The sequence below is a fragment of the Prionailurus bengalensis genome, chromosome E3 (assembly GCF_016509475.1).
Source record: "Prionailurus bengalensis isolate Pbe53 chromosome E3, Fcat_Pben_1.1_paternal_pri, whole genome shotgun sequence".
Lineage (NCBI taxonomy): Eukaryota > Metazoa > Chordata > Mammalia > Carnivora > Felidae > Prionailurus > Prionailurus bengalensis.
Window position 1 is genome coordinate 4,536,328 of NC_057357.1, and position 26,663 is coordinate 4,562,990.

At 52.3% G+C, this 26,663-nt stretch overlaps 1 protein-coding gene and 1 long non-coding RNA gene across 7 annotated transcripts in view; one reads left to right on the top strand and one right to left on the bottom strand.

The window, feature by feature from the left end:
• MMD2 (monocyte to macrophage differentiation associated 2) overlaps nt 1-13,807 on the bottom strand; it is a 63,579-nt gene extending 49,772 nt beyond the window's left edge. For 4 of the 6 annotated variants that reach the window (XR_006294153.1, XM_043559591.1, XM_043559588.1 and 1 more), the window contains exons 1-2: nt 13,620-13,807; nt 2,815-2,932 (exon numbers count right to left, since the gene is read on the bottom strand). Coding sequence is in view for 5 of the 6 variants with exons in the window: in XM_043559591.1 (XP_043415526.1) it covers nt 2,815-2,932; nt 13,620-13,680 (179 nt within the window). In the remaining variant the exon portion in view is untranslated. The remainder of the gene's footprint in view (nt 1-2,814; nt 2,933-13,619) is intronic. The other 2 variants (XM_043559590.1, XM_043559589.1) reach the window with 2 other exon arrangements.
• Nucleotides 13,808-14,473: 666 nt separating this feature from the next.
• LOC122471239 lies at nt 14,474-15,547 on the top strand. The gene is made up of 2 exons (XR_006294156.1): nt 14,474-14,772; nt 15,347-15,547. It is a non-coding gene; the product is annotated as an uncharacterized LOC122471239 (long non-coding RNA).
• Nucleotides 15,548-26,663: the final 11,116 nt, after the last annotated feature.

Sequence of the window (26,663 nt, forward strand, 5' to 3'; positions counted from 1 at the left end):
AGGGAAGATGGGCCACGGCCTCGCTTCACGTGGCATTCCACGTGGACGGTGCCCCCGGGAGGTGTGCATCTGGTAGCGTGGGCCGGGCAGACCTGGGCAGACCCCAGCCCCCCGTTCTGCACCTTCCCTGTGGCTCCCCGGGGAACCTCCTCCCCTCTGAGGTAATGAGAATCCCCATCTCTGAAGCAGTGACCACCCTGCCCCCTGCCTCACCGAAGCTACTGGAAGACCACCGGCGAGAGACCTTCTGAACCAGAAATCCTGGGGGGTGGGGGGCCAGCACCTCAGCAACCCTTGCAACGGCGGGGGGGGGGGCAAGCCCATCCCCACCCAAGTTAAGGCTCTGAGAGTTAACGCTCATGGCAATCAGCCTCCGCCAGGACACGGCGAGCTGCGGAATCAGCCAGGCCCCTGGGCCCTGCAGGGAGAGCCCAACACGCGCTCCACACTGTCTCCCAAGCAGAACCAGCTTGCCTCTTTCTAAAGCTCATTTATTGACTTTTGAGAGAGAGCGAGAGAGCCGGCGGGGAAGGGGCAGAGAGAGAAGGGAACAGAGGATCTGAAGTGGGCTCTGAGCTGTCAGCACAGAGGCCGATGCGGGGCCTGAACTCACGAACCATGAGATCACGACCTGAGCTGAAGTCGGACGCTCAACCGACTGAGCCACCCGGGCGCCCCCAGCTCGCCTCTTAACACACCCTTTGGTGGCTGCGTGTCCTTCCCTGTGCTCATGCCCCACCGCTTGCCCTTGGGTCCTTGTCTCGGGGTCTGCTTCTGGGGAAACCCAAACTAAGGCAGATTATCTCCAAGTATGAGCTGGCCTCCGAAGACAGCAGCCACAAGGCCCCTGGGCAAGCAAGCGGCACGATTCTGAATGCCTCTATCCCATCTGGGCACAGTGCTGATATCAAAGGCTTCTTCGTACAGCACTTCACAGTTTGCAAGGCTCATTCACATTCCCGGGCCACTCAGGGCTGCAGTTCGCTGAGCCTGGGACCCACATCTGCTCCGTTCGCCAAGGCTCTCCCTGGCGCAGGCCCTGAAATGAATCTGAAGTCACTCCCCGGCTCCCCTCCAAAGTCCTCGGAAGCTTGCAGGGTGGGCTGACTAGCCCATTTTTCAGATGGGGAAATGAGGCACCCAAAGGTGGCCAGCTGAGTACAGCCAGCCCCTGACTCAGGGATGCTGGGGCGCAGGGCTTCCTCGGGGACCACCGCTCTTGGGATCCGCCGCTAAAATGAATGGCCCACAGCCCCCCGCCCCAGACAAGACCACCCCAGGCACTGGGGTCTGTCATCCTCCCAGCCACCTCTAGAAGGACAGGCCACCGCCCATGTGCCCTGGCCTCCCTGCCACATCCCCATCTCTGCTGTTTTACCCTCCCCAATGTCATGACAGGATCACAATTCCAGAACATTTCCGGGGAGCTCACGGAAAACCTCCTCCTCACTGCGACGGCGCGGAGAGCACTCCTCCCAAATCCCACACCTTTTCAGAGGCGAGTCCCAAACCGGAATCCACTGGGAGGAATTTGTGAAGAAAATCAGCAAATATCTCCCCTGCCCCCGGGAGCCCTTGGCCCCTGACTCTGACACAGAGGCCGGGGGGCTCTGACACAGGATGAGGGGCCACCCTCACAGCCCACGTCCTGCCAGGCTGTGCGCCACCACAAGTGGCCCACCCTTTCCCCGGGAACAGTGTCCTCCAGGCTCGTGCTATTCCCTGGCCGTGCAACATGGCAGAGGCCTTGAACGACCATCCTTCCCAACACAGCGCCACGTGCCCTGGCAAAGCCCAGCCCCGCCAACGGCCAAGGGTCCAGAGTACATCCCGAGACAGGTAGAGCCACAGAAACTCCACAGCAGAGGGCTATTGGATATGCTGAAGCCAGATTTGGGCCCAACTCCGTCCCCTACAACCAGGATTGCGTCACCCAATCCTGGGCAAAGTGGCTGCCTGCTGGGAGATCTATACCTCTCTGGGGCCAAATGCACACGCATGTGCATACACACACGCACGCACACACTGAACACGCCATCCCAAGGGTTCACAGAGCCCGAAACATCGTCCACACATCCTAAGAATGTCTACACAGACTCATCCACTCCTTCTCCGCGAGGCCTTTCTTGGAAAGAAATGAACCCCGGCTTTATGTCGGATAATAACAAAGATCCCACCACTTTGGTGCGCTAAGTGCAGAGAAGTTTGGGGGTGGGGTCTCTCTTCTTCACTAAGAGGGAATTCTGAAAACCCAAGACTTGATGAAATCATTCATTCCGACAACAGTAACCAACAGACGCTAAGACGGTTGATGACAGGTTGCCGAGCAACCGGCTACTATAAAAGGAGCCGAGAGTCCCAAGATCCATCTCCGCATCACCGGAAACAGGACCTCCGTGCCCCCTGGAGAGATGCAACGAGAAGTTTCTGGCCTTTCCTGCCTGGAACGTGGGTCCTGAATCGAATCCGGCCTCTACAGCTGTGCTATCTAATATGGCAACCGACAGCTACATGTGGTCCAGTAAACGGGCTTTCTCTCAAATAAAACAAACCTGGGGGCGCCTGGGTCGCTCAGTCGGTTAAGCATCCGACTTCCTCTCAGGTCATGGTCACACGATTTGCGAGTTCCAGCCCCGAGTCAGGCTCCTTGCTCTCAGCGCAGAGCCCACTTCGGATCTTCTGTTCCCCCTTCTCTGTCCCTCCCCCACTCCCGCTCATGCTCTCTCTCTCAAAAGTACATAAAACATTTAAAAAAATTTTTTTTAAAACTAAATAGAACTTACAATTCAAGTGCTCAATAGGGCTAGGACTTACTGCCGATGCTGATGGGTGGGCTGGGGGTCTAGTGTGGTTAAGGAAGAAAGTCCTCGCCAGGCAGAGATGCGCACTGAGGTCATATCACCCATACCACCGAGGGATTTGTCCTCAAATACTTTAGGACAGAGAAAAAGCAGAGATGAAGCAAATTTGGCAAAACGTTACTAATCGTTAAGTTGAAGCTAGGGGGTGGCTGGGGTTCATTACGCTATTCTCTCTACCTTTATAAGAGAAAGTTTTCATAGTATGAGGACCGGAATACGCACATGCGCTCCAAACACTCCCTCCCCACGAATGCTAACTGATTACCAAAACGAATAATACTTTTACAGAGAGAAAAGCAGGAAGACCCCCCCGTGAGCGAGCGATCACGGAAGACATCACACCGAAGGACAGACTGACACGTGTTGTCGGTTACAAGGAGCCTAAAAAAAGCAGCATCGCTTCTACCAAAACGGGGCAGGGGCGGGGGGGCCCCCGAGCGGCTCACTAGGCTAAGCGTCCGACTTCGGCTCAGGTCATGATCTCGCGGTTCGTGAGTTCGAGCCCCACATCGGGCTCTGTGCTGGCAGCTCAGAGTCTGGAGATGCTTCGGATTCCGTGTCTCCCTCCCTCTCTGCCCCTCCCTTGCTCGCTCTCTGTCTCTGTTTCTCTCAAAAATAAACAAACATCAAAAATACTAAGAAAAGAAAGAAAGAAAGAAAGAAAGAAAGAAAGAAAGAAAGCAAGCAAGCAAGCAAGCAGAGCCTCAATCTGTGAGACCCCAAACCGAGCCCAGGGACTCCACACGAACCAGCCTACAGAACTGGCCTGGACACCTCAAAAACACCGATGCCTGACAGAAAAAGACAAGAGATGAATTCTGGACTCGAGGAGGCTAAGGAAACTACGCAGTGCACCCCAAAGCGGATCCTGGCAGCTGGGGCAGTGAGGGGGCAGTTGGTGAAATCTGCATCCGGACTCACTGTGAGATAATAGTGCCTCAACACTAAAGTCCCTTTTTCTTGTCTTGCCTCTCACATTTAATCAATGACCCGTTTCTGTTACCGTTTTCAGCTCGACTTTATTATTTTTATTTATTTATTTTTATATATTTTTTTTAACGTTTATTTATTTTTGAGACAGAGAGAGAGCATGAACGGGGGAGGGTCAGAGAGAGAGGGAGACACAGAATCTGAAACAGGCTCCAGGCTCTGAGCTGTCAGCATAGAGCCCGACACGGGGCTCGAACTCGCAGACCGTGAGATCATGACCTGAGCCAAAGTCGGACGCTTAACCGACTGAGCCACCCAGGCGCCCCTCGACTTTATTTTCTTAATATTTTTTAAAATTGTGGTAAAATACTCTCAACACAGAATTCACTGTTTCAACCACTTTTCCGTGTCCCGTTCTAGGGCACTGAGCATATTCACACGGCTGTGCAACCGTGACCGCTGTAGTCTCCAGAACTTTCCATCTTCCCACACTGAGACTCTGTCCCCATTACACACCCCCCACCCGCCCCAGCCCCTGGCTCCACTGTCTGCTCTTTGTCTCTGAGTCTGACAACTCTGGGGACCCCACAGAAGCGGAATCACACATTTGTCCTTTTGTCCGTCGGCTTATTAGCATACTGTCCTCATACGGTTCGTGCACAGTGCAGCACGTATCAGCGCCCCCTTCCTTTTGCATCTTTTTTCTTTTTGGGGGGGGGAGGGGCGGAGAGGGAGGGAGAACCCTGAGCAGGCTCCACACCATCAGGGCAGAGCCTGACACGGAGCTCGAACTCACAAACCACGAGATGGTGACCCAAGCCAAAATCGAGAGTTGAATGCTTAACTGACTGAGCCACCCAGGCGCCCCCTTCCTTTTTAAAGCTCAGTCTCTGTTCTTAAATGTCATTCCATAAGAGAGTACTTGGTGCTACATTCACACGCACTGAAGGCTTTGGGGTAAAGGGACATATTGACAAGTAACTGACCAATCAATTGACAGCGGCCAATCCCACTGCCAGGAGATGAACAGGCAGACCCCACCCGCTGCTGCTCCCCAGCCCCTGGGGGCCCCAGGAACCCCCCCCCCCCCCACTGCTGCTGTGGTATCTGGATGGCAACCACCCTTCGGGAAACGAAACCTTGCTACTTAGCCTAAAAGCCTCAATGGCACCCCAGAGCCCATGGGACAAAGGCCAGCTGCTGGGCGCGCCCGGGGAGTTGGGGACCTGACCCCACATCCTCCCCTCCAGAGGGTCTGAGTCCAGCCTCAGACTCTTCCCTGCCTTCCTGTGCTTCCCCTGCAGCCCTCTCCGGTGCCCTTCCCGCTTCCAGCCTCTGCAGAACTCCCGTTCACCCTGAACAACCCACCCCAAAGCCGCAAGGTCTCCGAGGCTTCTGTCCCATCCAGCATCTACCCCCCTCAATCACATATAAAATGTAAATCACTTTCGTTTTTGGCCACACATTCCCCCTCTCGTTCCATTGGGCTCACATGGAGCCACACCCTTCCACCCCCCAGCCATGCCCGACTCCCAATCTCCATGCTCCAAAAGATCCAGACTGGCATAGCCCTTCCCCTGACCCTGGTGACTGGTTCAAGGGTATGCATGCAATCCAAGTCAGGACACAGAGACTTGATTCCAGGACAGTGGTGATCCTGCCAGGAAAGAGAAACTCCCTGTCCACAAGGGCTGTGAGCAGTCCAGATATGCAGCCAGCAGAAGAAACAAAGCCCGAAGACAAAGAGAGACGGCATGGGACTCCTTTGAGACCCTGGATCCAGCTGTACCTGAATTCAGACATGCCTGGACGTTTCAGTTCTGAACACTAACAAGTTTATTTTCTCTGGTTTTCCCTTCCTTCTCCTCCTTTTCCCTCCTTTCCTTCTTGTCCTCATCCTCCTTTTTAAAGTTTATTTATTTATCTTGAGAGAGAGCATGAGCAGGGGAGAGACAGAGAGAGAGCGGGAGAGAGAATCCCAAAGACTGTGCGCTGTCAGCACAGAGCCTGACTTGGGGCTCAATCCCACAAACCGTGAGATCCTGACTTGAGCTGAAATCAAGAGTTAGATGCTTAGGGGTGCCTGGGTGGTGCAGTCGGTTAAGCGTCCGACTTCAGCCAGGTCACGATCTCGCGGTCCGTGAGTTCGAGCCCCGCGTCAGGCTCTGGGCTGATGACTCAGAGCCTGGAGCCTGTTTCCGATTCTGTGTCTCCCTCTCTCTCTGCCCCTCCCCCGTTCATGCTCCGTCTCTCTCTGTCCCAAAAATAAATAAACGTTGAAAAAAAAAATTAAAGTTTAAAAGAGTTAGATGCTTAACCGACTGAGCCACTACGTAAATACTTTGTCAGTTTTACACTTGTCAATCTTCATTTGTATTTTGCCTTTCAAATTTAAGAGAATTTCGGATATCCTAGAATACAAATAATTTTAGGTAGTTTTTTACATCTCGTTTAATTTACCTTTGCGGGATATTTTTTAAATTACATTTTGCGTTTTCATCCTTTAGACTAGTGCTCTCTGAGAGAAATTTCCACAGTGACAGAAATGTTGTAGGTCTGTGTTGTCCAATATGGTGGCCACTGGCCACCTGGGGCTCCTGAGCCCTTAAATGTGGCCTCTGCAACTGAGGGACTAGCTTTTTAATTTTACTTAATTTTAATGAATTTAGACTTGAATTTAAATAGCCACAGGTGGTTAGTGCTACACTGGACTGCACAACTTTAGATGATCACTGTGAAGAGAATGCAATTTCCGTGAAAATCCTGAAAATAACATAATTAATGATTTTGCTGCAGCGAAGACAAAAATAAATCGTATGAAATCTATAAACTACTAAGTTATGCACGCCTTTATTTTATTTGCTCACCCAGGCATCGCCGGCCTGGCCACAAAGGCCGCGGCACATGTAAAAATAACTAAACTCAACTTCCTTACTTGACAGTGGCCCGTCTTCATTCATATGATGGCCACCATTCTACAGAGTGTTCAACCCGTGTCATCGTAGAAGCGTATTTGCCGAGGAGGACGGAACCCGTTTCGTTGAAAAGCTTGTTAGCTAGATTTTTAACTTTAAACATTCAGGCACATGGTGTGTGGGCTTCCACTGGGACACTCGGTCCGTCCCCACAGATGCTTGGGGCAGGCCTGTCCATGAATGAATGAAGGAGGCGGTGTCTTCTGAGAGCCCTGCCAGGCCGTGCAACGGCACGTGCAGCGGGGAGGACTCCGGATTCTAGCCTCTGGGTCCAGCGGGGACTGGAAAATCACCTGACTTTGAGGATTATTATCCCCATCGCGGCGTGGGAGGCAGAAAAGCCAAGGACAGTCCAGGTGTGAACCTCACTGTGGGCTCCGTGACAGAGGGCAAACCAAACAGGGACAGAATATGGTACCTCGGGGGCACCTGGGTGGCTCGGTCAGTTGAGCGTCTTGACTCTTGAGTTCGGCTCAGGTCACGATCTCACGGTTCGTGGGTTCGAGCCCCGCGTTGGGCTCTGTGCTGAGAGCTCGGAGCCTGCTTGGGATTCTCTGTCTCCCTCTCTCTCTGCCCCTCCCCTGCTCACGCTTGCTCGCTCGCTCTCTCTCTCTCTCTCTCTCTCTCTCAACAATAAATAAGATCCAGCTAAGGACTAGATGAGATGGTGAATGGAAGATGCTTGTCACAAGCCTGGCACGTGGTTCCCACTCCACGAAGCCCAGGACTGGCCCGCCCACGGCCGCCCAGCAAGACAGAGGACCCGGAAGCCCCTCCTCGCCATCCCTTCTCCAGGCACAGAGACCTGCTGACATCAGAGCAAGCCTTGCCAGGAGGGAAGGGTTCTCCGGGGCAGTCTCATGGCTCTTGAGAAGCTTGATTCTTACACAGTGCTTCAAACCCTCCCCAGAAAGAGATTGTAAGTAACAATCACTTACACAAATAACCACCACTCTGGAGCGCCAACTGTATACCTGTACTGGATGCTTCTCATACACATCTTGATCGCCTCGAGAACAACAACAAAAAATGTTTACGAAACCCATAACCTTCAGAATTTCTCGGCTGGTCCTAAATGACCTTGCGGGGACGCTGGGTGGTAGTAGGACATCAGGATCTAAACCTACAGAGAGCCTACCGGGGTCACCGTACGCTTAACCAACCCCACATTAGCCTCAGGTACGAGAGGCTAGCAAGGCTTAATGAATAAGTAGCCTGCTCCAGAGAAGCCAGCAAAGAGATGAGCAGAATCAGAACACAAGCTCCAAGCTCTTTCCACTCTCCAAGAACACCACTGTAAGAAGAGCTGGGCCCTGACCTGTGCGGGGCCTTAGGAGCAACTTCAAGACCCCTGGTAAGAATTGCATTACAGGGGCCATTCCTGGGGGCGCCCCATGACCCGGTCACTGTAAACTCGGCAGTGCGCATCACCTGGAACTTGGGACCCACGGGACGTGGCCAGTGCCCAGGTTTGACAATGGATCAGAGCAGTTTCCTGAACACCGGGACCCTGCTGCAGAGACGTCCCCAGCAGTGTTACTTACAGAAGTGGATTCCGGGAAGCAACTTAAGCATCCGAAGGTGGGAAATAATAAAATAAAGCAGGGTGCGATGATGAGATGGAGTGTTAGGCACACATTCAACTGAGCAGGTGAATAATTGTTAAAGACAAGGGACACAGAACTGCAGAAGGTCTCACTTTTAAAATTAGGATACAATGCTAGCTATAGGTACGGTATCTGCAGAAAAAAGACTGCAAATAAACAAACAACACATTTCACAGCGATGATCTCAAGATGGCAGGACGAAGGGTGACCGTTGCTTTCATTTTTTGTAATGTTTATTTACTTTGAGAGAGACACAAAGGGGGGGGGGGAGAGAGAGAGAAAGAGAATCCCAAGCAGGCTCCACACCATCAGCACAGAGCCCAATGCGGGGCTCAATCTCACAAACTGTGACATCATGACCTGAGTTGGATGCTTAAACCAACTGAGCCATCCAGGCACCCATTGCTTTCTTTCTTTTTTTTTTTTTTAATGTTTATTTATTTGTGAGAGAAAGAGAGAGAGAGAGAGACAGTCAGTGGGGAGGGGCAGAGAGAGAGACAGAGACACAGAATCAGAAGCAGGCTCCAGGCTCTGAGCTGTCAGTGGAGAGCGCGACACAGGGCTCGAACTCACAAGCCATGAGCTCATGACCTGAGCTGAAGTCAGACGCTTAACCGACTGAGCCACCCAGGTATCCCGACTGCTTTCATTTTGATACCTACTCCCCATGATTTAAAAACTGTTCTTTAAGGAGCACATGCTGCATTTATAACCATCATGTTGCTTTATAAGGACCCCCTTTTCACGTCAGATTTTTAAAGCAAGAGAGTAGACCAGCGTCTTGGGAGGTTAATTTGCTTGTCCAAAGTCACACCGCCACTAATTCAACAGATTTGAGTGGTACCTTCTCTGATGCCAGGTGCTGTTCTGAGCCCCAGGGAGGCAGCAATGGACACAGACAGCTGGACTACACTTCCCAGCCTCCCCTGCAGTGAGGCGTGGCCACATGGGTGAGTCTCCCCATGGGAATGGGAGCTATCTTACAGGGCACATAGAATCCGGCTTGTTTTTCTTCCCAAGTCACTAATTACAACACTGCCAGGACCCAGAAACACCCTGTGTACCCCACCTCTCTTAGAGGTAGCCAGTAAGCTGATTTTGCAATAATCATTTTCTGGCTTTCCACATACCTTCCTCTGCACTCCTAAACAACACAGTTGGTTTGCCTGTTTTTGAGCATTAAACGATTGCATTCATACTTCGTGTTTTGCTACCACTCTCGACGTCTAGATTTATCCATTCTGTTGCCCGAAAGCGGAGGTCATTCTCACGAAAGGATATTATTCCAGCATATGAATTCTACCATTGACACTTGGGATGTCTGGCTCATCATGAACAACTAAGATGCTAAGATGTCCGCGTCCTCTGATGCACGTGCACACCACTTTCTCCAGGGCAGATGCCCAGTGAAAATGAGCAGCTTTTAGCTCATTTGTGTTCTCCCTTCTCTGTGTGCCTCTGCAAGACGATTTGCATTTCCGTATTTTCTGTTCTCTTATCTGTCCTTTTCTTACGGTAGGGCTTTATACACCCTGGATATTAATTAATGGGGTGGTTAAATGTGTTGCAGACATGTCCTTCAAGGTTGCAGCACCTCTTCTATTTCCTTCATGGCATTTCTCTGATGAATAGAAACTCATAATTTTTAACATAGTCTCGTTTATCCACCTTTTCTTTAACGGTTTTAACTGTCCATGCTGTCAGAAATCTTGACCCACCCTGAAATCCAAAAGATATTCTTTTCTATTTTCTAAAAGTTTTCAAGTGTTGTTTTTTTTTTAACTTCACTTATAAATTTTAATCCATCCAGAAATGCTTTTTTCTGTATGGTGTGAGGTAGGGCTCCGGTTTCATTGTTTCCATCTAGATAGCCAATTGTTTCGGTACCATTTATTCAATAGACCATCCTTGCCTCCGGTGATCAGCAACACCACCTTTCTCAAAAATCAAAGGTCTTTGGCGTGACTAGGTGGCTCAGTCAGTTAAGCATCTGACTCTCCATTTCTGCTCAGTTCACGATCTCAGGGTTGTGAGATCGAGCCCCCTGTCAGGTTCCACGCTAGGCATGGAGTCTGCTTAGGATTCTCTCTCTCCCTCTTCTTCCATCCCTCCCCCACTCAATCGCATGCTCTCTCTCTCTCTCTCTCTCTTTTCAAATGTCTTTGAAAAAAAATCAAATGTCTTTATATGCATCAATCTGCTTCTGGCCTCTCTATTATGTTTCATTGGTCAATTTCCCTAGCCCTGCACCAATACTACACAGCCTTTAATTCCTATAGCTATATGATAAATATATTTCTTTATCTAGATAAACCATTTAAGGATTCCAGGTTAGAAATTTAAAGATCAGCTGGTCCAACCACCCATTGAAAAGCAAAGGCTCAAAGGGGGAAAGCATCTTTTACAGTATCACACAGCATATAACAAGGGACCCTGTTAAGGGCTGAATGTCTGTGTCCCCCCCTAAAAAAATTTGTATGTTGAAACCTAACTTTCAGTGGGATGGCATCTGGAGGCGGGACCCTTAGGGCATAATCAGGTCCAGCGGGTAGAAGCCCTTCTGAATGAGATTAGTGCCTTTATAAGAGGCAACCAGAGAGCTAGCTCCTTCTCTATCACATAAAAATACAGTGAGTCTGTAGTCTATAACCCAGAAGATGGGCCTCACCAGAACCCAACCATGGGGGCACCTGATCTCGAACGTCTAGTCTCCGGAACTATAAGATGTAAGTTTCTATTGTTTATAAGCAACCCAGTCTACGGTACTTTGTTACAGCAGCCCAAAATGACTAAGACAAACACCCATCTCTCACCCTGGAAGATATTCCTGTGCTATTTAATATGGCAGCCACCGGGCATATGTGGCTATTGAGCCCTTGAAATATAGCTAGTCCGAAGTGAGGTGGGTCCTAAGTATAAAAGACACAAACAGATGTCAAAGACTTGCGGTGAGAACAGAATGTAAAAAGTCTCATGAATAATTCACTTACATTGATTATATGTTGAAATGATAACACTTTGCGTATCAAGGGTTAACAACAACATATTCTAAGAACTCATCTCACCTGTTTGCTACCTTTCTATGACAGCGAGATAGAAAATCAGCCACGCACTCAACGGAACAGCTACTAAAAACTGTAGAACTATATACGTGGCTTGTATGACGTTTCTCCTGAATAGCACTGGGTCACGCTATTAAATTTGCTCAATCAAGAAGCCTGCATTAGGGATTTAACTTGCAGGCGGCACCACAGTAAGGGCCATGCAATGAGGAAGGGAACAGAAATAGTTCTAACTGATGTGCTCTACTTCCCCACTGGACTCCTCACCCGTAGAAATGGCATCAGCCCAAGCATGAAAGGAACAAAGCTCATGGTCCAGCCCCTGACCCAGCTGGAGAGCTCTATCCCAGTTAGGGAGGGCTGCACCAGTGTCCAAATCTAGACATCTCCGACCAAGCCTCCCGTCCTCTCACAAATCAACCAGAGAGGTTCAGACACCTACCCAAGACCACACAGCCGCTGCACGACAGGTGAAGGCCCACAGTACGGGCTTCACAGCTCCCTCCCTGCATGTCTGCAAATGTGGCCTCCTGTCCCAGGCTTCCCCCTTCCCTTTCGAGGAACCCTCCACCAATTTAGACCTCACCATAGCAAAAAAGGACCCTCGAGAACAAGCCTTTGAAAGTCCAAGCGTCCGTATCAGAGAAGATCCCATGGATTTGAGCAGCCAGTGCCTCCCACCTTCCAGCCAAAAGAAACCAAAACCCAAAAACCAACCCCACAGGAACTCCCCTGTGCATCTGTCTTTCCCAGTAGGACTCCCCAACTTTATGAAGGAGAAAAGGAACTCCCCCCCCCCCCCCCAGGAAATGGAGGGTGAGACTGAGCGGGAAAAGCCCTAGTCCTGCCTCCCCACCTCCGATGCCATGCTCAGCCTGGACATCTGTGATCACGCTCTGCTGTTTGACCAGAATGGGTACAGACCTCATGGGGACGAGGACCCTCGGTAAGTGCCAGGAGACGACGAGCCACATGGATGTGGGTATCAAAACTGATGCCAACCCGTCTCAAATTCACCACCTTCCCCTCCACCCAGAAGCAGGACACCTGAGGGGGAGGGCAACACGTCAGGTGGGCGCCCTCTTGGTGCCCAGGCAGGAGGCAAAAGCCTTGGGGGCTGCGATCCCAGAACTGCCTGCCCTTCCTCAAGACCCCCAGGGGCGGAAGGCAACTGCAGGAAAGGGTTTTCGCGCCAGCTTTCAGACGAGTGGACCCCACAAAATCTTAGAGAAACTTCAGAATTATGAACCTCCCCATTCAATGTGTACTTAGTCCAACAGGAGCTTGACTCTCACTCAGCAACTGGGTGGGAGTATCTGTCCTCGCCATTTCAGGAGAAACTGAGGCTCAGGGGTGACCACAAACCTCACACCGGGAAAAGGCCAAGATGTACAAGCAGCTCTTCCCGGGTCCTAGGCCTGTTTCCCCACCGAAAAAGAGCAGTTCATTCATTCCTCCCGCTTGCTACGAGCGTGGGGGGGGGTGGGGGGGGTGGGAGGGGGAGGTGTGATGCGGGGGTGGAGGGGGGTTGAGAGGAACGGTACGGCGGCGGGGTGCGGGGGACAAGGGCAGTGCAGGGGGTAGTGGGGGAACACGGGTGGTGCGCGCCAGCACCTTTCCCATTAACAAAAAGGCCGGAGAGAAATTGAGCGATTACTCTGCTCCGGGCGCCATTCAAAGTGCTCTCGAGAGCGCCTGTCACTAATCCTCACGTGGTCCCCAGGGATGGGACGTTCATTATCCCCGTTTTGGAGACCTGGAGATTGAGGTTCAGGGAGGTGAAGCGACTCGCCTCAGGACTCGCCGCCAGGAGAGGAGGCGCCGGGAAGCCGCGCTGCTCCCGGGTGCGGGGCGCACAGCTGGGCGCCGAGACGCTCACAAAGACCACGAAGTCTCCTTTCTGGTTTCTTCCGGCCGAGCTTAGGGTGCATCTATCAACTCCAATTCTCCGGGCGGCGCGGGGAGCCGGCCCGGCGGCGCGGAGCCGGGAGAGACCCTTGGCCACCCCTCCCTGCGCGCGCCCCCTCCGCGCGCGCCCCTCTCCCCGCGCGCGCCCCCTCCGCGTGCGCCCCCTCCTCGAACGCCCCCTTCCGGAGCGCCCCCTCCCCACGTGCCCCCCTCTCCCTGCCATCCCCCACGCGCCCCCCTCCCTCGCGCCCCCTCCCCGCGCGCTCCCGCCCTCACCTCGCGTACTTCGTCTTCTGGAAATCCAGGAGCCGAGGAGCGAACATCGCGGCGGTTCCATCGGCACCCAGCCCGGGGCTCCGACAACCGGCGCTGGGACGGAGCGCGGGAGGGAGGGAAGGAGGCGCGGGGCGCGGGAGCAGCAGGTAGGCGGGCGCAGGGCGGGGGCGGCCGGGGGGCGCGCGGAGCCCGAGCTGGAGCCGAGCCGAGCCCGAGCCCGAGACGCCGACGCCAAATCCCGAGCAGATGGTGGTGGGGGCGGGGCGGGGGGGCTCCGGGCCAATCGCCTTAGTCCCCGCGGCCTCGGCCCCCTCCCGGTGCCCTGCGGACCCCTCCGGCCTTCGCTGGGGGAAGGAGGAGAAATGGGGAAGGATGGGGGCTTCGATTGCAGCCCCTTCTATCTCTCTCTCTCTCTCCCTGTCCCGGTGTCCCCTCCGCCGGTAGTTTTCAGAACGAGGTGACGGCCTGCTAGACGGAGCCCCGCTGTCTCCCCCGCTCCTCCCGGCCGGGGCTGGGCTGGAGAGGGAGCGAGGACACTGATGGCGCGCCAGCCGTTCAGGCCCCTGGCGTCGCTGGCCCCGGAGTATACTTGTAGCTCACGCTTCCCCCGCGGCCAGCGCCTCCTGCCTTTCTTTGAGCGCCTGCGAGGCGCGACGGCCCCAAGGGATCCGCCCGGGAATGGCCGCAGTCTCCGGGGAAGCTCTCCACTCCCAGAGACTGTGATTCTGGGGACCCTCACGATCCCCCAGACAGGGGTACATGCATTTGGTTGTCGGATTCCAGCGTACCCGGAATCTGCCCACCCGCCTCTGTTCTTCTACAAAATCCAGTGGTCTCCTTTAGGAGACCTTGGCCCGGGTGATGGGTTGTGGGGAACCACCTACAGGATGGGACTGCTGGAGGCAGAACAGCCCTCAACCTGAAAGGACCCGTGCCCAAACTGAAGGGCAGGCATCTCCTTCTCCCCCTCCTCGCCCTTCCCTTATGCTCACAAACCCCAGCTCCCTGCTACTTTTTTATAACGCTTTATTCGAGAATCCTACTACACATCCAGAAAACAATCCCACCCTACAGAATTCATTTCTGCACTCCAAATGCTGGGCGCGAGATGGGCTCAGATACCCAGTGTTGGTGAGGACAAGAAGGGTTACAGGTGATGCATTCACAGGGGGCAGCAGGGCTGCTGGGGGGCCGGGGGGGGGGCAGTGAGTGGGGCTGGGCAGGCAGGGCTGCAGGTGGGGACCAGAGAAGGGGTATAGGGATGTTTATGAGACCTAGATGGATTTTATCCACCAGGCCCTGTTGATGGATTAGAAGTGGAGGGCGACTACTGGGCTTCTGGCTGGCCCTGCTGAGTGGGTACTGATGACATTAAGGGTGTGGGGGCAGGGGGAGGAGACCAGAGGAGAAGCAGCAGGGAAGGGAGGTGAAGGAAGATGTGACCTCAGTTTTGGCCAGGTGAGTTTGAGGTCAAGGTGGGCATGAGTATAAGGTCAAGGGCTAGACTGGTGAGCCAGAGGGTCCAGTAGGGCAGCAAGCCCACCCTGCGAGGAGGAGCTGGGAGGGCAAAGCTGGAAGGCCCCTTGGATCTGCAGATTTCGAATCGCTCATCTCAACCTACCAGCCACCAGCCTCCTGCATCTGTTTATTTCTACATTAAATACAATGAAATGCAATTTGAAACGCGGTTCTTTACTCACGTGAGCCACATTTCCAATGCTCAACAGCTACATGTGACCAGTGGCTGCCGTATCAGACCACTTCCAAATGGAAGCAAGTCCCAGAAGACCAGGAAGTCACCCCAGGTGGGCAGCGAGCAGAAAGAGAAGAGACGTCTGGTCCGGAGTGCATTGTGCTGGGAAGCCTTAAGTCCCGTTCAGGCAACTTTTGTCTCAGTTGTTTGAGTACATTTTGTGTCCTGGTTGGCATGAAAATGTATTCTTACTGGGAGTCACGGTGAGGAATGGGCGAGGCTCGAGGCTATAGTGACCAGAGTCTCCTGTCTCCTTGGTGGAGGAGGGAAAGAGGCTGAGAGGGACCAGGGGACCCACCCACAAGTCACACAGCCAGAGGAGCTGTTCTGGAGCCCAGCTTCCCAGGCTCTGAGTTCTGAGCCTGCATTTCATGGCTTCTTTCCTGACCTTGACCTCTATCACCATTGTTATGACCCCCCCCCTCCCAACACGCACATACAATAAAGGACTGCCTTGTGGTCAGCCCCACCAGGGCACACCTGTCCCCGGGTCAGCCATACCTCCTCCTCAGTCCTCAACCTCAATTCCCAAAAAGGTCCCTTCAGTCTTTATAAAAGAGAAAGCCCCAGAGGCCTGACCTCCCTGTGGCCCCCTCCTCCCTGGCCTGGAGCATCGGCTGTTGACTGCAGCTGCCCTGAGGCTGAGGGGAGCCACAGGTGTGGGACCAGACCTCCCCAGGCTGCCGGCCCGCTGGCCTCCTCCGGCCCCAGCCTGCTGTTGACCTTCAGCGGGTCTTGGCAATGCACTCAGCAAGGCCCCAGAGGAGACCCCCGAAGGGAAACACAAACCTCAAAATGGATTTTCTTTTTCTCCAAGACCAAAAAAAAGTTGAATAAGAAATAAGTTACTATTTTTACTGCTGGGATCCGGTTGTTATGGTAACTGAGGGCCTCGAGGGAGTCAGGGTTGGCCTGCCAGTGAAGGAGATGAGGTGGGTTCCAGGGGCAGCGGTGGCAGCCACCGGACGAGCCTTGGACTATCTACGGACTGTGGGATTTCTGGCACCCCTGCCCCTGGCTCTGCGCCCCACCCCTGCAGTGACGAAAGGCCACCTGTGCCCATATAACCCTGGCCAGTGGCCCCTGGCAACTTCTCCCTTTGGTGCAAGCCCACCATCTCCTGCTGGCTGTGTGGTCTCGGGCTCCCCCGGCCTTGTCGCCAAGCCTGTCCTTCACTGCTCCTAGGGGGGGGAGGGGTGTCATTGTGCCCTCATCTCCACATGCAGCTTTCGACCCCCGCCACAGTGACCACCACGGGCACCTGAGCGATCAGCCCCACAAGCCCTGCTGGCCAAAACCCAATTCTTCCCTCTGCCGTTCCTCTTCCAGCCCCCTCTCCAGAAGGCGGCCCCACACCACCCCCTGGGCCCGGTTGGCCGTAGCTGGAAGCTCTGAACGCGGCCTTCCCAGGATCCGAGGCCGGCCTTCACCTCCACCTAGCTTTGTGCCCTGAACCCAGGTGCTTCCCATCCGAGGCTCAGTTTCCCCACTTGTAAAGTGGAAGTTAACAGCACCCACCCTGCAGGATTACTGAAGGAACAAAGGCCACCTGGGCCCGATGTTATTACTGGCAATGTGTCTCCCCATTCAGTCCCCTCTGCAGCACTACATGGTAGGAGGTGCCGTTCCTAATTTGCGGACAAGGAGCCGTGCTCAGGCAGGCCAAGTCCCACAGCAAGCCACACAGCACATCTGTCTGTGCTGAAGTGCCCTGCACTGCATGGGCACTGATTAAACACCTACCGTGTTCCCAGCTCATCAGATGCGCAGAGTGGCAAGCAGGTAGGGAGATAACACCCCCCACCACCACACGCCCGCCAACCACCAGCACTTTTCATCCCTTCCCTAGAGCCCTGACCACGTCACCAGTCTCCTCCCACACGACCGACCTCTGCCATCTGTCCCCAGGACCCAATGGCACCCTCTGATGTGATCCTTCCCCTCCCTCCTAGCGACTTCCATCCCCGATCGGTAGCTACGACGTGGGCCCCTATATACGCCTAGCAGTGTCTGCCTGCAAAGTCCTCGTTGTCTCTGGCAAAGCCACAGATCTTCCCTACCAGAGTGACTTTCTGAAACGCAAGTCTGACGAAGCCCCTCTCCCTAAAACCCTTCAGTGGCTCCCACTGCTTTCAGGATGGAGTCAGGATAGAAAAACGACCTCACCCACCGTGCACACGCAATAAATGAATCCAAACTCCCCCCAACATGCATGGCTTTCTCGTGCTCTGTGGCTACACAGATGCTGTTCCCTCTGCCCGGAAGGCCTTTCCTCCTTAGTTTGCCTGGCAGATCTCTATTTATTCTTCCAGACCCAGTTTAAAGTTCTCCTTTGTTGGAGCTTTAGGGGAAATGGCTTCTCCTCCCTTTTATGCCACCTTTGAACCAGCGTCCGGGCCACACGGGATCATCTTGTAGGTACCCACCAGCCAAGGACTACCAGGACCGGTGCCTGTGGTAAGGTTTATCAATTGGCTGCAATCAGGGGGAGGGCCCAATGTGGGGAACTGGAGGGGTCTCCATGAGGGGCGTTAGGAAGGACTTACAGCAGAATTTGTAATTGCCTTAGGTACTTAGGGAAGTTCAAGGTAGTGGCACTTTCCTGAGGCCCTCCTTTTGATTGGACACTCAGGGGGCGCCTGGGTGGCTCAGTCACTTAGGCGTCTGACTTCGGCTCAGGTCATGATCTCACAGTTTGTGGGTTCAAACCCCACATCGGGCTCTGTGCTGATAGCTGGGAGCCTGAAGCAGCTTCGGATTCTGTGTCTCCCTCTCTCTCTCTGCCCCTCCCCCACTAGCACTGTCTCTTTCTTTCAAAAATAAATAAAACTTTAAAAAAAAAGGAAAAAGAGGGGCACCTGGGTGGCTCAGTTGGTTAAGCGGCCGACTTCGGCTCAGGTCATGATCTCGCAGTCCGTGAGTTCAAGCCCCGCGTCGGGCTCTGTGCTGACAGCTCAGAGCCTGGAGCCTGTTTCAGATTCTGTGTCTCCCTCTCTCTGACCCTCCCCGGTTCATGCTCTGTCTCTCCCTGTCTCAAAAATAAATAAATAACGTTAAAAAAAAAAAAGGAAAAAGACCTTAGGGGTCAATATGAAAGTGGAGTGCACTCTGCAGACAGGCAGGAACAATTTTTAAATCCTCCATCAGTCCCTTGTGCCACTAGGGATGGGGCAACTCTCTGAAATGGAAACATAATGAAAGCTCAGATATCCACATTGAAGCCGTCTTCAGGCACGGGGCCACCAGTTTGCAAACGTCACTCTTTTCAAGGCACCCTCCACTTTCTTTGGGCTCTCGGCCACTCCCTATACCTTCAAATAGTACCTGTATCTGTAGCTTAGCTATAATCTATCTATACATATATGCACGTGTATATATACACATGTGTGTATGTGTATATGCAGACACTTGTGTATTCTATATACATGTGTATATCTCAGATTTTATAATGTATATTCCAGATTACATGTGATGTATGGTGTTAAATAACAAAACTTCAAACCTAGTAAAATTTAAAGATATAATTGGTTTTACTAATCAATTCACAGACCGGGCAGCATTCTATCCAGTAAGCTGAGGGAGGCTCCGCTGGGCTGCAGGAAAGGTTTTTACAGGCAGAGAGAGAATGGAAAAAAGGACATTATTAGCCAAGAATGCATTATTTTAGACAAGTTTGCCCTCCTCAGGGGAATGGAAAATGTCTATCAGTAGATTTCCTAGTGCTGACCAGGAAATTCCAGGTTGACAGGTTAAAGGTTACTTCGGGGGGGGGGGGGGGTCGGGGAGGCAGCTGAGAGAATAGAACTGCAGTTAGGTTAGGTATTAAGTCCTGGCGTGCTGACCTGGGGCTCTTCACATAAATGACGCCATTTGGGGCCTGTGGTTTTCTTTTTAACAAGGTGCGTGTAGCTGCTGGAGAGTTTGTCCCACCAGGGTACCCTGTGCCCTGTCCTCCCTCAGAGCTGGGACTCTGACCATCCATTCTTCGTTCAGCCTGCGGTGTGCCTGGGCCTGGGGGATACAGGACTTGTCCTGGTCACTGCTCAGCCAGGGAGGCTCCTTTCCAGCTTTGCTGCCCCCGAGCCAGCTTCGCGTGTTCCCGGGAAGGAAAGGAGCAGTTCCCAGGAACCAGCCTGTTCCAGCTTGAGTTCCTGGGAAGCAGGCTCTGAGAGGAGTTTAAGCGCAAGGAGATTGATTAGGTGACTATCCTTGGGGTGGACCGCAGCAGCAGGGAGGGAAGAAGCGGCGAGGGGCCCAGCCTTTCCCTGGGCCCCTCCCTGCCTCTCTGGACAGTGGCTTCAGCAGATGCAGAGGGGAGTCCCATCCACCGGTCAGCGGGCACAGCTGCGGGAAAGGGGTGCGGCGTGGGCGAGGCCAGCGCCTCCTGTGACCAGGCCTCACTGCTCTGAACTGTCCGGGCTCTCCCTGGGTCCCCTGCACTCTTGTCCCAGCCTCTCACCTCCTCCAAGTGAACCCTTCTTTCGTCTGCTCCACTCATGACTTAGCGAGGAATCGACATCCCGAGCTTCCAAAGCAGCAGAGGTGAGAGCAGGAAGCTGACTGCAGAAGGGGGTGTGCGGGGGCCAGATCACGGGTCGTCTGTTCTTTGCCTTGCAGACACCCCTCATCTCAGCACTGCATGCCCAGGAGTGACTGTCCAAATCCCGGAGGAGGAGGAAAGGCTCCCAAGTTACACCTGCATTTGCAGAAGGCCCAAGGGCATCATTCAAAGGACTGGTTAGGGCTGGAAAGAGTCTCTTAAGGGATGAAGCCAGATTCAAATCCAGGCCCTCCACTGACTTGGAGAGCCCAGAGCGAAAACAAACACACACAAAAAACAACCAAGCAGGTAATCTCAGTACTGATCATCTAAGTCAGCAGGAGAAGAATCAGTGGAAGACCAAATATTTTCCTAGAGGATGAGGTGACTCCCCCACGTTAGGTTACCGTCCTCCGGCTTTTCATTTAAAAATTTTCCCTGGGGCACCAAGAAGAAAATATCATTTTCAAAATATTCGCAAAATCTGGTGTGATGTAGTAAGTAGATTTCATGACTCTGTCTTTGTTTTGTAAGTGCAAGAAACACAAAACTTAATCTAATGTTAAAAAAGACAGGGGACCAAAATGGCGTCTCTTAGGTTAAGAGCCTCAAGTGAGTAAACCGAGACTTAGCACCTAATATCCAACTGCATTTTCAAATCTCCAGAATTGTAACCTTTAACCCTTTCAAACGTGGCGAGTTTCTCAGTCAGCGCTAGGAAATTTACTGAACAGACCCCATCCATCCCTTGTAGAAGGGTGACCTTGCCGAAAACAATGGATTCTTTGCTAATAATTTCCTTTCTCTACCCCCTGTCTTGAAACGCCTTTCCTTTCCTGGAGCCTTTCGGAGCCCCCCTCTACTTGCTGGAGGGGATACTGCCTGAGACATGAATCGATTCAGAAAGCCAACTAGATGTTTGAATTTTACTCCGTTGAATTTTTGTTATGTAACTCTAGACAGGTACTGCTTGTGCTTTTCCCAGGGCTTATGACTTTGGAACAACTGATCTGAATGTCGCCAACTCACAGAGCACCTGGATGGGGAAGGAGGAGGCTGGGGGCCCAGGCCTGCTCCTGCTTCTGTCCTGTGTGTTACCTCAACTCACACCCTCTACCTGAGCCTCAGGTTTTTCACCTCTAAAAGACAGGGATTCCAGCTCTAAAGCTGTAAATTAAGATATCACAATAACGGGGCGCCGGGTGGCTCGGTCGGCTGAACATCCGGCTCGTGATTTCTGCTCAGGTCTTGATCTCAACGGTTCGTGGGTTCAAGTCCCGCATCGGGCTCTGCACTGACAGTGCAGAACCTGCTTGGGATTCTCTCTCTCCCTCTCTTTCTGCCCCTCCCCTGCTCTCTCTCTCTCTCTCAAAAATAAATAGATAAATAAATAAACAAATAAATAAATAAAAATAAACCCAAGGGGTGCCTGGGTGGCTTAGTCGGTTAAGCGGCCGACTTTGGCTCAGATCATGATCTCACGGTTTGTGGGTCTGAGCCCCACATGGAGCTCTGTGTTGACCGGGTGGAGCCTGCTCGGGATTCTGTCTCCCTCTGCTCTGGGCTGACAGCTCAGAGCCTGAAGCCTGCTTCGGAGTCTGTGTCTCCCTCTCTCTCTGCTCCTCCCCCTCTGTCTCTGTCTCTCTCAAAAATGAATAAATGTTAAAAAAAATTTTTTTAATAAATAAACTTTAAAAAATATATATCACAATACCGAAAGAAGAACAAAGTTAGAAGAATCACACTACATGATTTCAAGATTGACTATAAAGCTGCCGTAATCAAGACATTACGGACGTTGGGAAAGAAGCAACACATAGATTAGCTGCAGAAAATGTAAAGAGTCTAAAAATAGGCCCTTTGATTTTTGACAAAGACGTCAAGATAATTTAATGGAGAAAAAGACAGTCTTTTCAACACATGGTGCTGGAGAAATTTGAAATTCATATGCCACAGAAAATTGTTCTTTTCCTTTCTCACACCATGTACAGGCTTCAGTGGTTTCCAGGGGCTGGGAGGCAGGGGTGGGCAGAAGCTGGCCACAAAGGGACACAAGGAATTTGGGGGGATGAGGAAACGTCTATATCCTGCTTGTAAGGGTAGTTCCATGGCTGTATAAATCGGTTAAAACTCATACACCTGGGGCGCCTGGCCGTTCAGTCAGTTAAGTGTCCAACTCTTGATCTCAGCTCAGGTCACGATCTCATACTTTGTGAGTTCGAGCCCCACGTCAGGCTCTGCACTGACAGCGTGGAGCCTGCTTGGGATTCTCTCTCTCTCCCTCTCTCTCTCTCTTTCTCTCTCCCCCTCCCTCTTTCTCTGCCCCTCCCCCAATTATGCTACCCCCCCAAAATAAATAAATAAACATTTAAAAAAAAACCTCACACAACTGTACACTCAGTAAGAGTGAATTTTGCTATATTTAAATTACATTTCGGGGGCGCCCGGGTGGCTCGGTTGGTTTAAGCGTCTGACTTCAGCTCAGGTCGTGATCTCACGACTCGTGAGCTCGAGCCCCGCGTCAGGCTCTGTGCTGACAGCTCAGAGCCTGAAGCCTGCTTCGGATTCTGTGTCTCCCTCCCCTGCTTGCCCTCTATCTCTCAAAAATAAATAAATATTACAGACATTTTTTAAATAATATATTACATTTCAGTTAAATTGAAAAGACCTACAATATACATGACACTTTTTTTAAAAGGCTCTATCGTTTGTACCTGCCGTGTGTGTATGTGGAGGAGAGAGAAAGAACAAGCGTGTGGTGTGCGTAGGCCCAGTTATTGCTAGAGGTGAGGATTATAAGCTTTAACTAACATTAGAAATGTTCGGTGTTCAAAGTTTCTTTTTTTTAATTTTTTTAATGTTTATTCATTTTAAAGAGAGAGAGAGACAGAGCATGAGTGAGGGAGGAACAGAGAGAGAGGAAGACACAGAATCTGAAGCAGGTTCCAGGCTCTGAGCTGTCAACACAGATCCCGGCACGGGGCCTGAACCCAGGAACCACGAGATCATGACCTGAGCCGAAGTCCGATGCTTAACCGATCTAGTTACCCAGGCACACCCAGTGTTCAAATTTCTAGGAGCTGATCACCAGCTCTGACGTTCAGCCCTTCTCTCATCGGGGCTTCTCTAACATGCCCAGGCTGTCGTCCATCCCTGTCCCACTTACCCAGCCCCTGATGACCGGACACCCCTGATCCCAGGCCTCCCAAGAGGGTTCAAAGCCCGGGATCCGGCCTTGGAGGGTCCCTTTGGGTCCAATGGCTGGGCCTTGCTGGCCTCTTGTGGCCAGAAGCAGAATTATCACATCATGACACATTAAAAATGACAAATCTGGGAGTGGGCTCAATCTTGAAGTAGCTGGGGGCAGAGAATCAGCTTGCTCACCCACTTTCCTGGGGGTATAACTTAGAGCGACCTTTTCAGCAATACATGTCAACATGTAGAATGCACGGAGCTTTGACCCATTGACCCCAGCTCTGGAAATCACAGATGATACCCTCTTGCCAAAATGTGTTTCCTCTAGTTCTAAGTACAAGAGATAAGAGGAACATTCTCATCCTCGTGTTACATGAAACCACAGGAAGGTAATCAGCCGAATCCAAAAGGTGGGGCCATCTGTAGGACAACAGATCCTGTCCCTGCAAAAAAATGGCCTGGCATAAAAACTGGGAGCGGGGAGGCTGTTCTGATAAAAGAGAGATTTCCAAGATCAGAGGATATATAATATAGCCAATATAATCCAATGTATTATACATCCAATATAATATAGAGCTGTAGTTTGGATCCTGGCTCAAAGGAAACCATGGTAAAAAGACGTCTACGAGATAATCATGGGAAACGGATTCCCGGCAGCGGAATAGATGATGCAAAGGGATGATTTGTTTATTTTGTGAAGGGGGATAATGGCATTAAGGCCATTTGGCTGCCAGGATGGTCAGGGATGTTGGTCAGCACTGGTCTGAGTTCCGTTCAGACCTGAAAGATGGGAGGCCAGGGGTGGGGGCAGAGTGGAAGCAAAGGGAAAGTCTTCAAGGCGGGAAAGAGAGAAGAGAGAGATTAGAAGAAGCATGACGGGGCTGGGAGAAGGAAGGTGGTCCCAGGTGCAGAGATTGCAGAGAACAGGTGCTTGTAGACCGTGGTGAGGAAATTAGAGTTGATTGGGTATTGGGGTGGAGAGGCTGTCCATGACCCCACTGCCTTTAGGGTTCCTCTGAGCAGTGCTTCCCATTGGTTGAAAGGGGGCGAGGGTGAAAGCGTGGAAACCAGAAGGAAGTCTTTTCTCACCGCAAGGTCAGAGATGATGGTGCCTGGGACGTTGATGGGGATGGGGAGGGGGAGTGGTTAGTTCCCAACTGTATTTTGGAGATAGCATCTACGCTGTTCATTGAGGATGTGGGAGACTGAATATACAAATGGGCAGTGGCCAGTCCACAAATGAGGATCGAACTCTGACCTACCACCCACAGCAACCAGTCCAGGATGTCAGACAACCTCCCCAGTAGCCATTGGCCTCAAATGCCACACTGGATCCATCGATAACTGACAGCTTCCTTCCTGTTGGTCCCCACTTCCAACTTGGAACCAATCAGAGAAAACCGGTGATGCTCCCCTCACCAGTCACATAGTGAGCCTGGCGTTTTCACTTAACACCATGCATACCCTGGGGACATTTCCAGGCCCTGGGATTGAAGGCACTTTGCTACTGGATTCCACTGTATGGCCACCCTACCATCTTTAAAACAGCATTTCCCAGTTGATGGGTATCTAGAATGTCCCACTTTGTGGCTTCTCTCTTCCCATCACATTTTTTACTCCCAGATTTATTTCTTCTGTCTAGACCTCTCCCCTGAGTTCCAGATGGTTAGGGTCAACTATTCCTGTGATGGGAAAACCCAAAGCAGGTCAGGGAACCACTCCCTTCCAAGGCCTTCCCACCTCGGTGGGCGGTCCTTTGTTTCTCTTTCATGCTCTCTCCATGGGAGTGAGCCAGACCACCCAGACCCGGGCAGGCAGAGGCTATTCGGTGCTTCCACAACAAGGAGGTCGGCCACTGTCACTTGTTTGATGGACTGGAAGGCAGGCAGGAGGGTGGGAGAGCTCGACAGTGACGGGAGGAAAGTCTCCGGTGGCCTGATTGGAGGCTGCCCTGGAGAGGTTGGACATATCTCCCAGGTGTGTTGTAGAACTCTATAATGTTGGAGGAAGGGGACTTGTAGACCCTCTCCCCAGCAAAACAGCAATTCATCTGATGACAATATTCAAAACCAATCATTCAAAGCTTCTGGAAATGCTAGTAAGGGCACATGGCAAATAGAGAAACTTTCATTCAAGAAAATCTACTAAATCTCTGTAAAAGCCATGCCCCCTGGCTCACCACCCTTGAGCCACGGAGCTCCGGAAGCCCCTCCCAGGGCTGGTGCAGCCAAGGAAAGAGGCTCCCTCTCCTCCCCCCCCCCCTCGCCCAGTTCAGTCCAGGGCTCCAGATTCACTCTCCGACCCAACCGCACTGCAGAAACTCTGGTCCAGGCCATGTGACTGGCCTGGAGTCCCCAGTCCCTGTTCTGCCCAGCCCTCACTCTGGGGCACAGCTGAGAACACTGGGGCCCCAGTCGCCCCCATCCCAGCTCACTCTGCACTCACAGCAGTGGAAGCCGCGAAGACCAGGCCGGCCACCCCACCCTGCCCTGCTGCTCACTCATAGGGCAAGAGCATCACTCCCAGAAAATCTGGTCCCCACCCGGCTCAGGTGAAGTGGCCCAGGGTCCTGCCCAGAGGAAGTGGCAGGCTCCAGGAGGAGGAGCTGAGCAGCTATGCTGGAGAAGACTGGTGTCATGTAGAGTTGAAAACTCTAAGCTTGGAGGGAGATCTGGCAGATTCCCACAGCCTTCCCGGGATGGCAGACAGCTCTGGGAATCAGGAAGACTGTACCCACTCCAAGGCATTCAGAACAGCACTCAGGGTAAACTCCAAGGCATTCCCCATGCCACACCCAGCTCTCGCTGAAACAGGTGGATGCCTCAATGGCACAAGGAACTTACCAGAACTTCGGACCCACACGTACTGGACAGTAGCTACTATTCCTCAGTGGTGGCTCCAAGCAAGCCATAGGGGTTGAAATGCTATCCAAGTCAACTCTGGCCATCTGAAAGACGGTGTGCAAGCCCAGGGCTCCACCCCATTGGGAGAGACCATAGAAAGAACTCTGAGCTACTAGTTTCCGGCCTAACAGAAGGCAGAAACAAACTCTCTGAACTGTGATAGTAGCTTCTAGGCCACACGTACAACAGTAGCAGGTAAAAATCTAACTGACCTAGGGCCTTACAGAACCTTTGACCCATCGGTCGCTTAAGCGGAGCCAGAGATGTCCCCAGGTAGGCAGGTTAAAAAGCAAAAATAAGGGGCGCCTGGGTGGCTCAGAAAGATAAGCCTCTGACTTCTGCTCAGGTCATGATCTCGCAGTTCACGGGTTTGAGCCCCGTGTCGGGCTCTGTGCTGACAGCTCAGAACCTGGAGCCTGCTTCCAATTCTATGTGTCCCTCTCTCTCTGCCCCTCCCCTACTCAAGCTCTGTCTCTCTCTGTCTCTCAAAAATGAATAAACGTTTTAAAAAAAACTTTAAGGCAAAAATGAGAGGAAAAAAATCTGAGTGGGGAGATCAGAAATTGCATACCGAGAGTTGAGGGATGCAGGGGTGGGATTGACTTCTCAGAATTGGTTCAACCAAGTCACCGAACAAATACACAAATTACCAA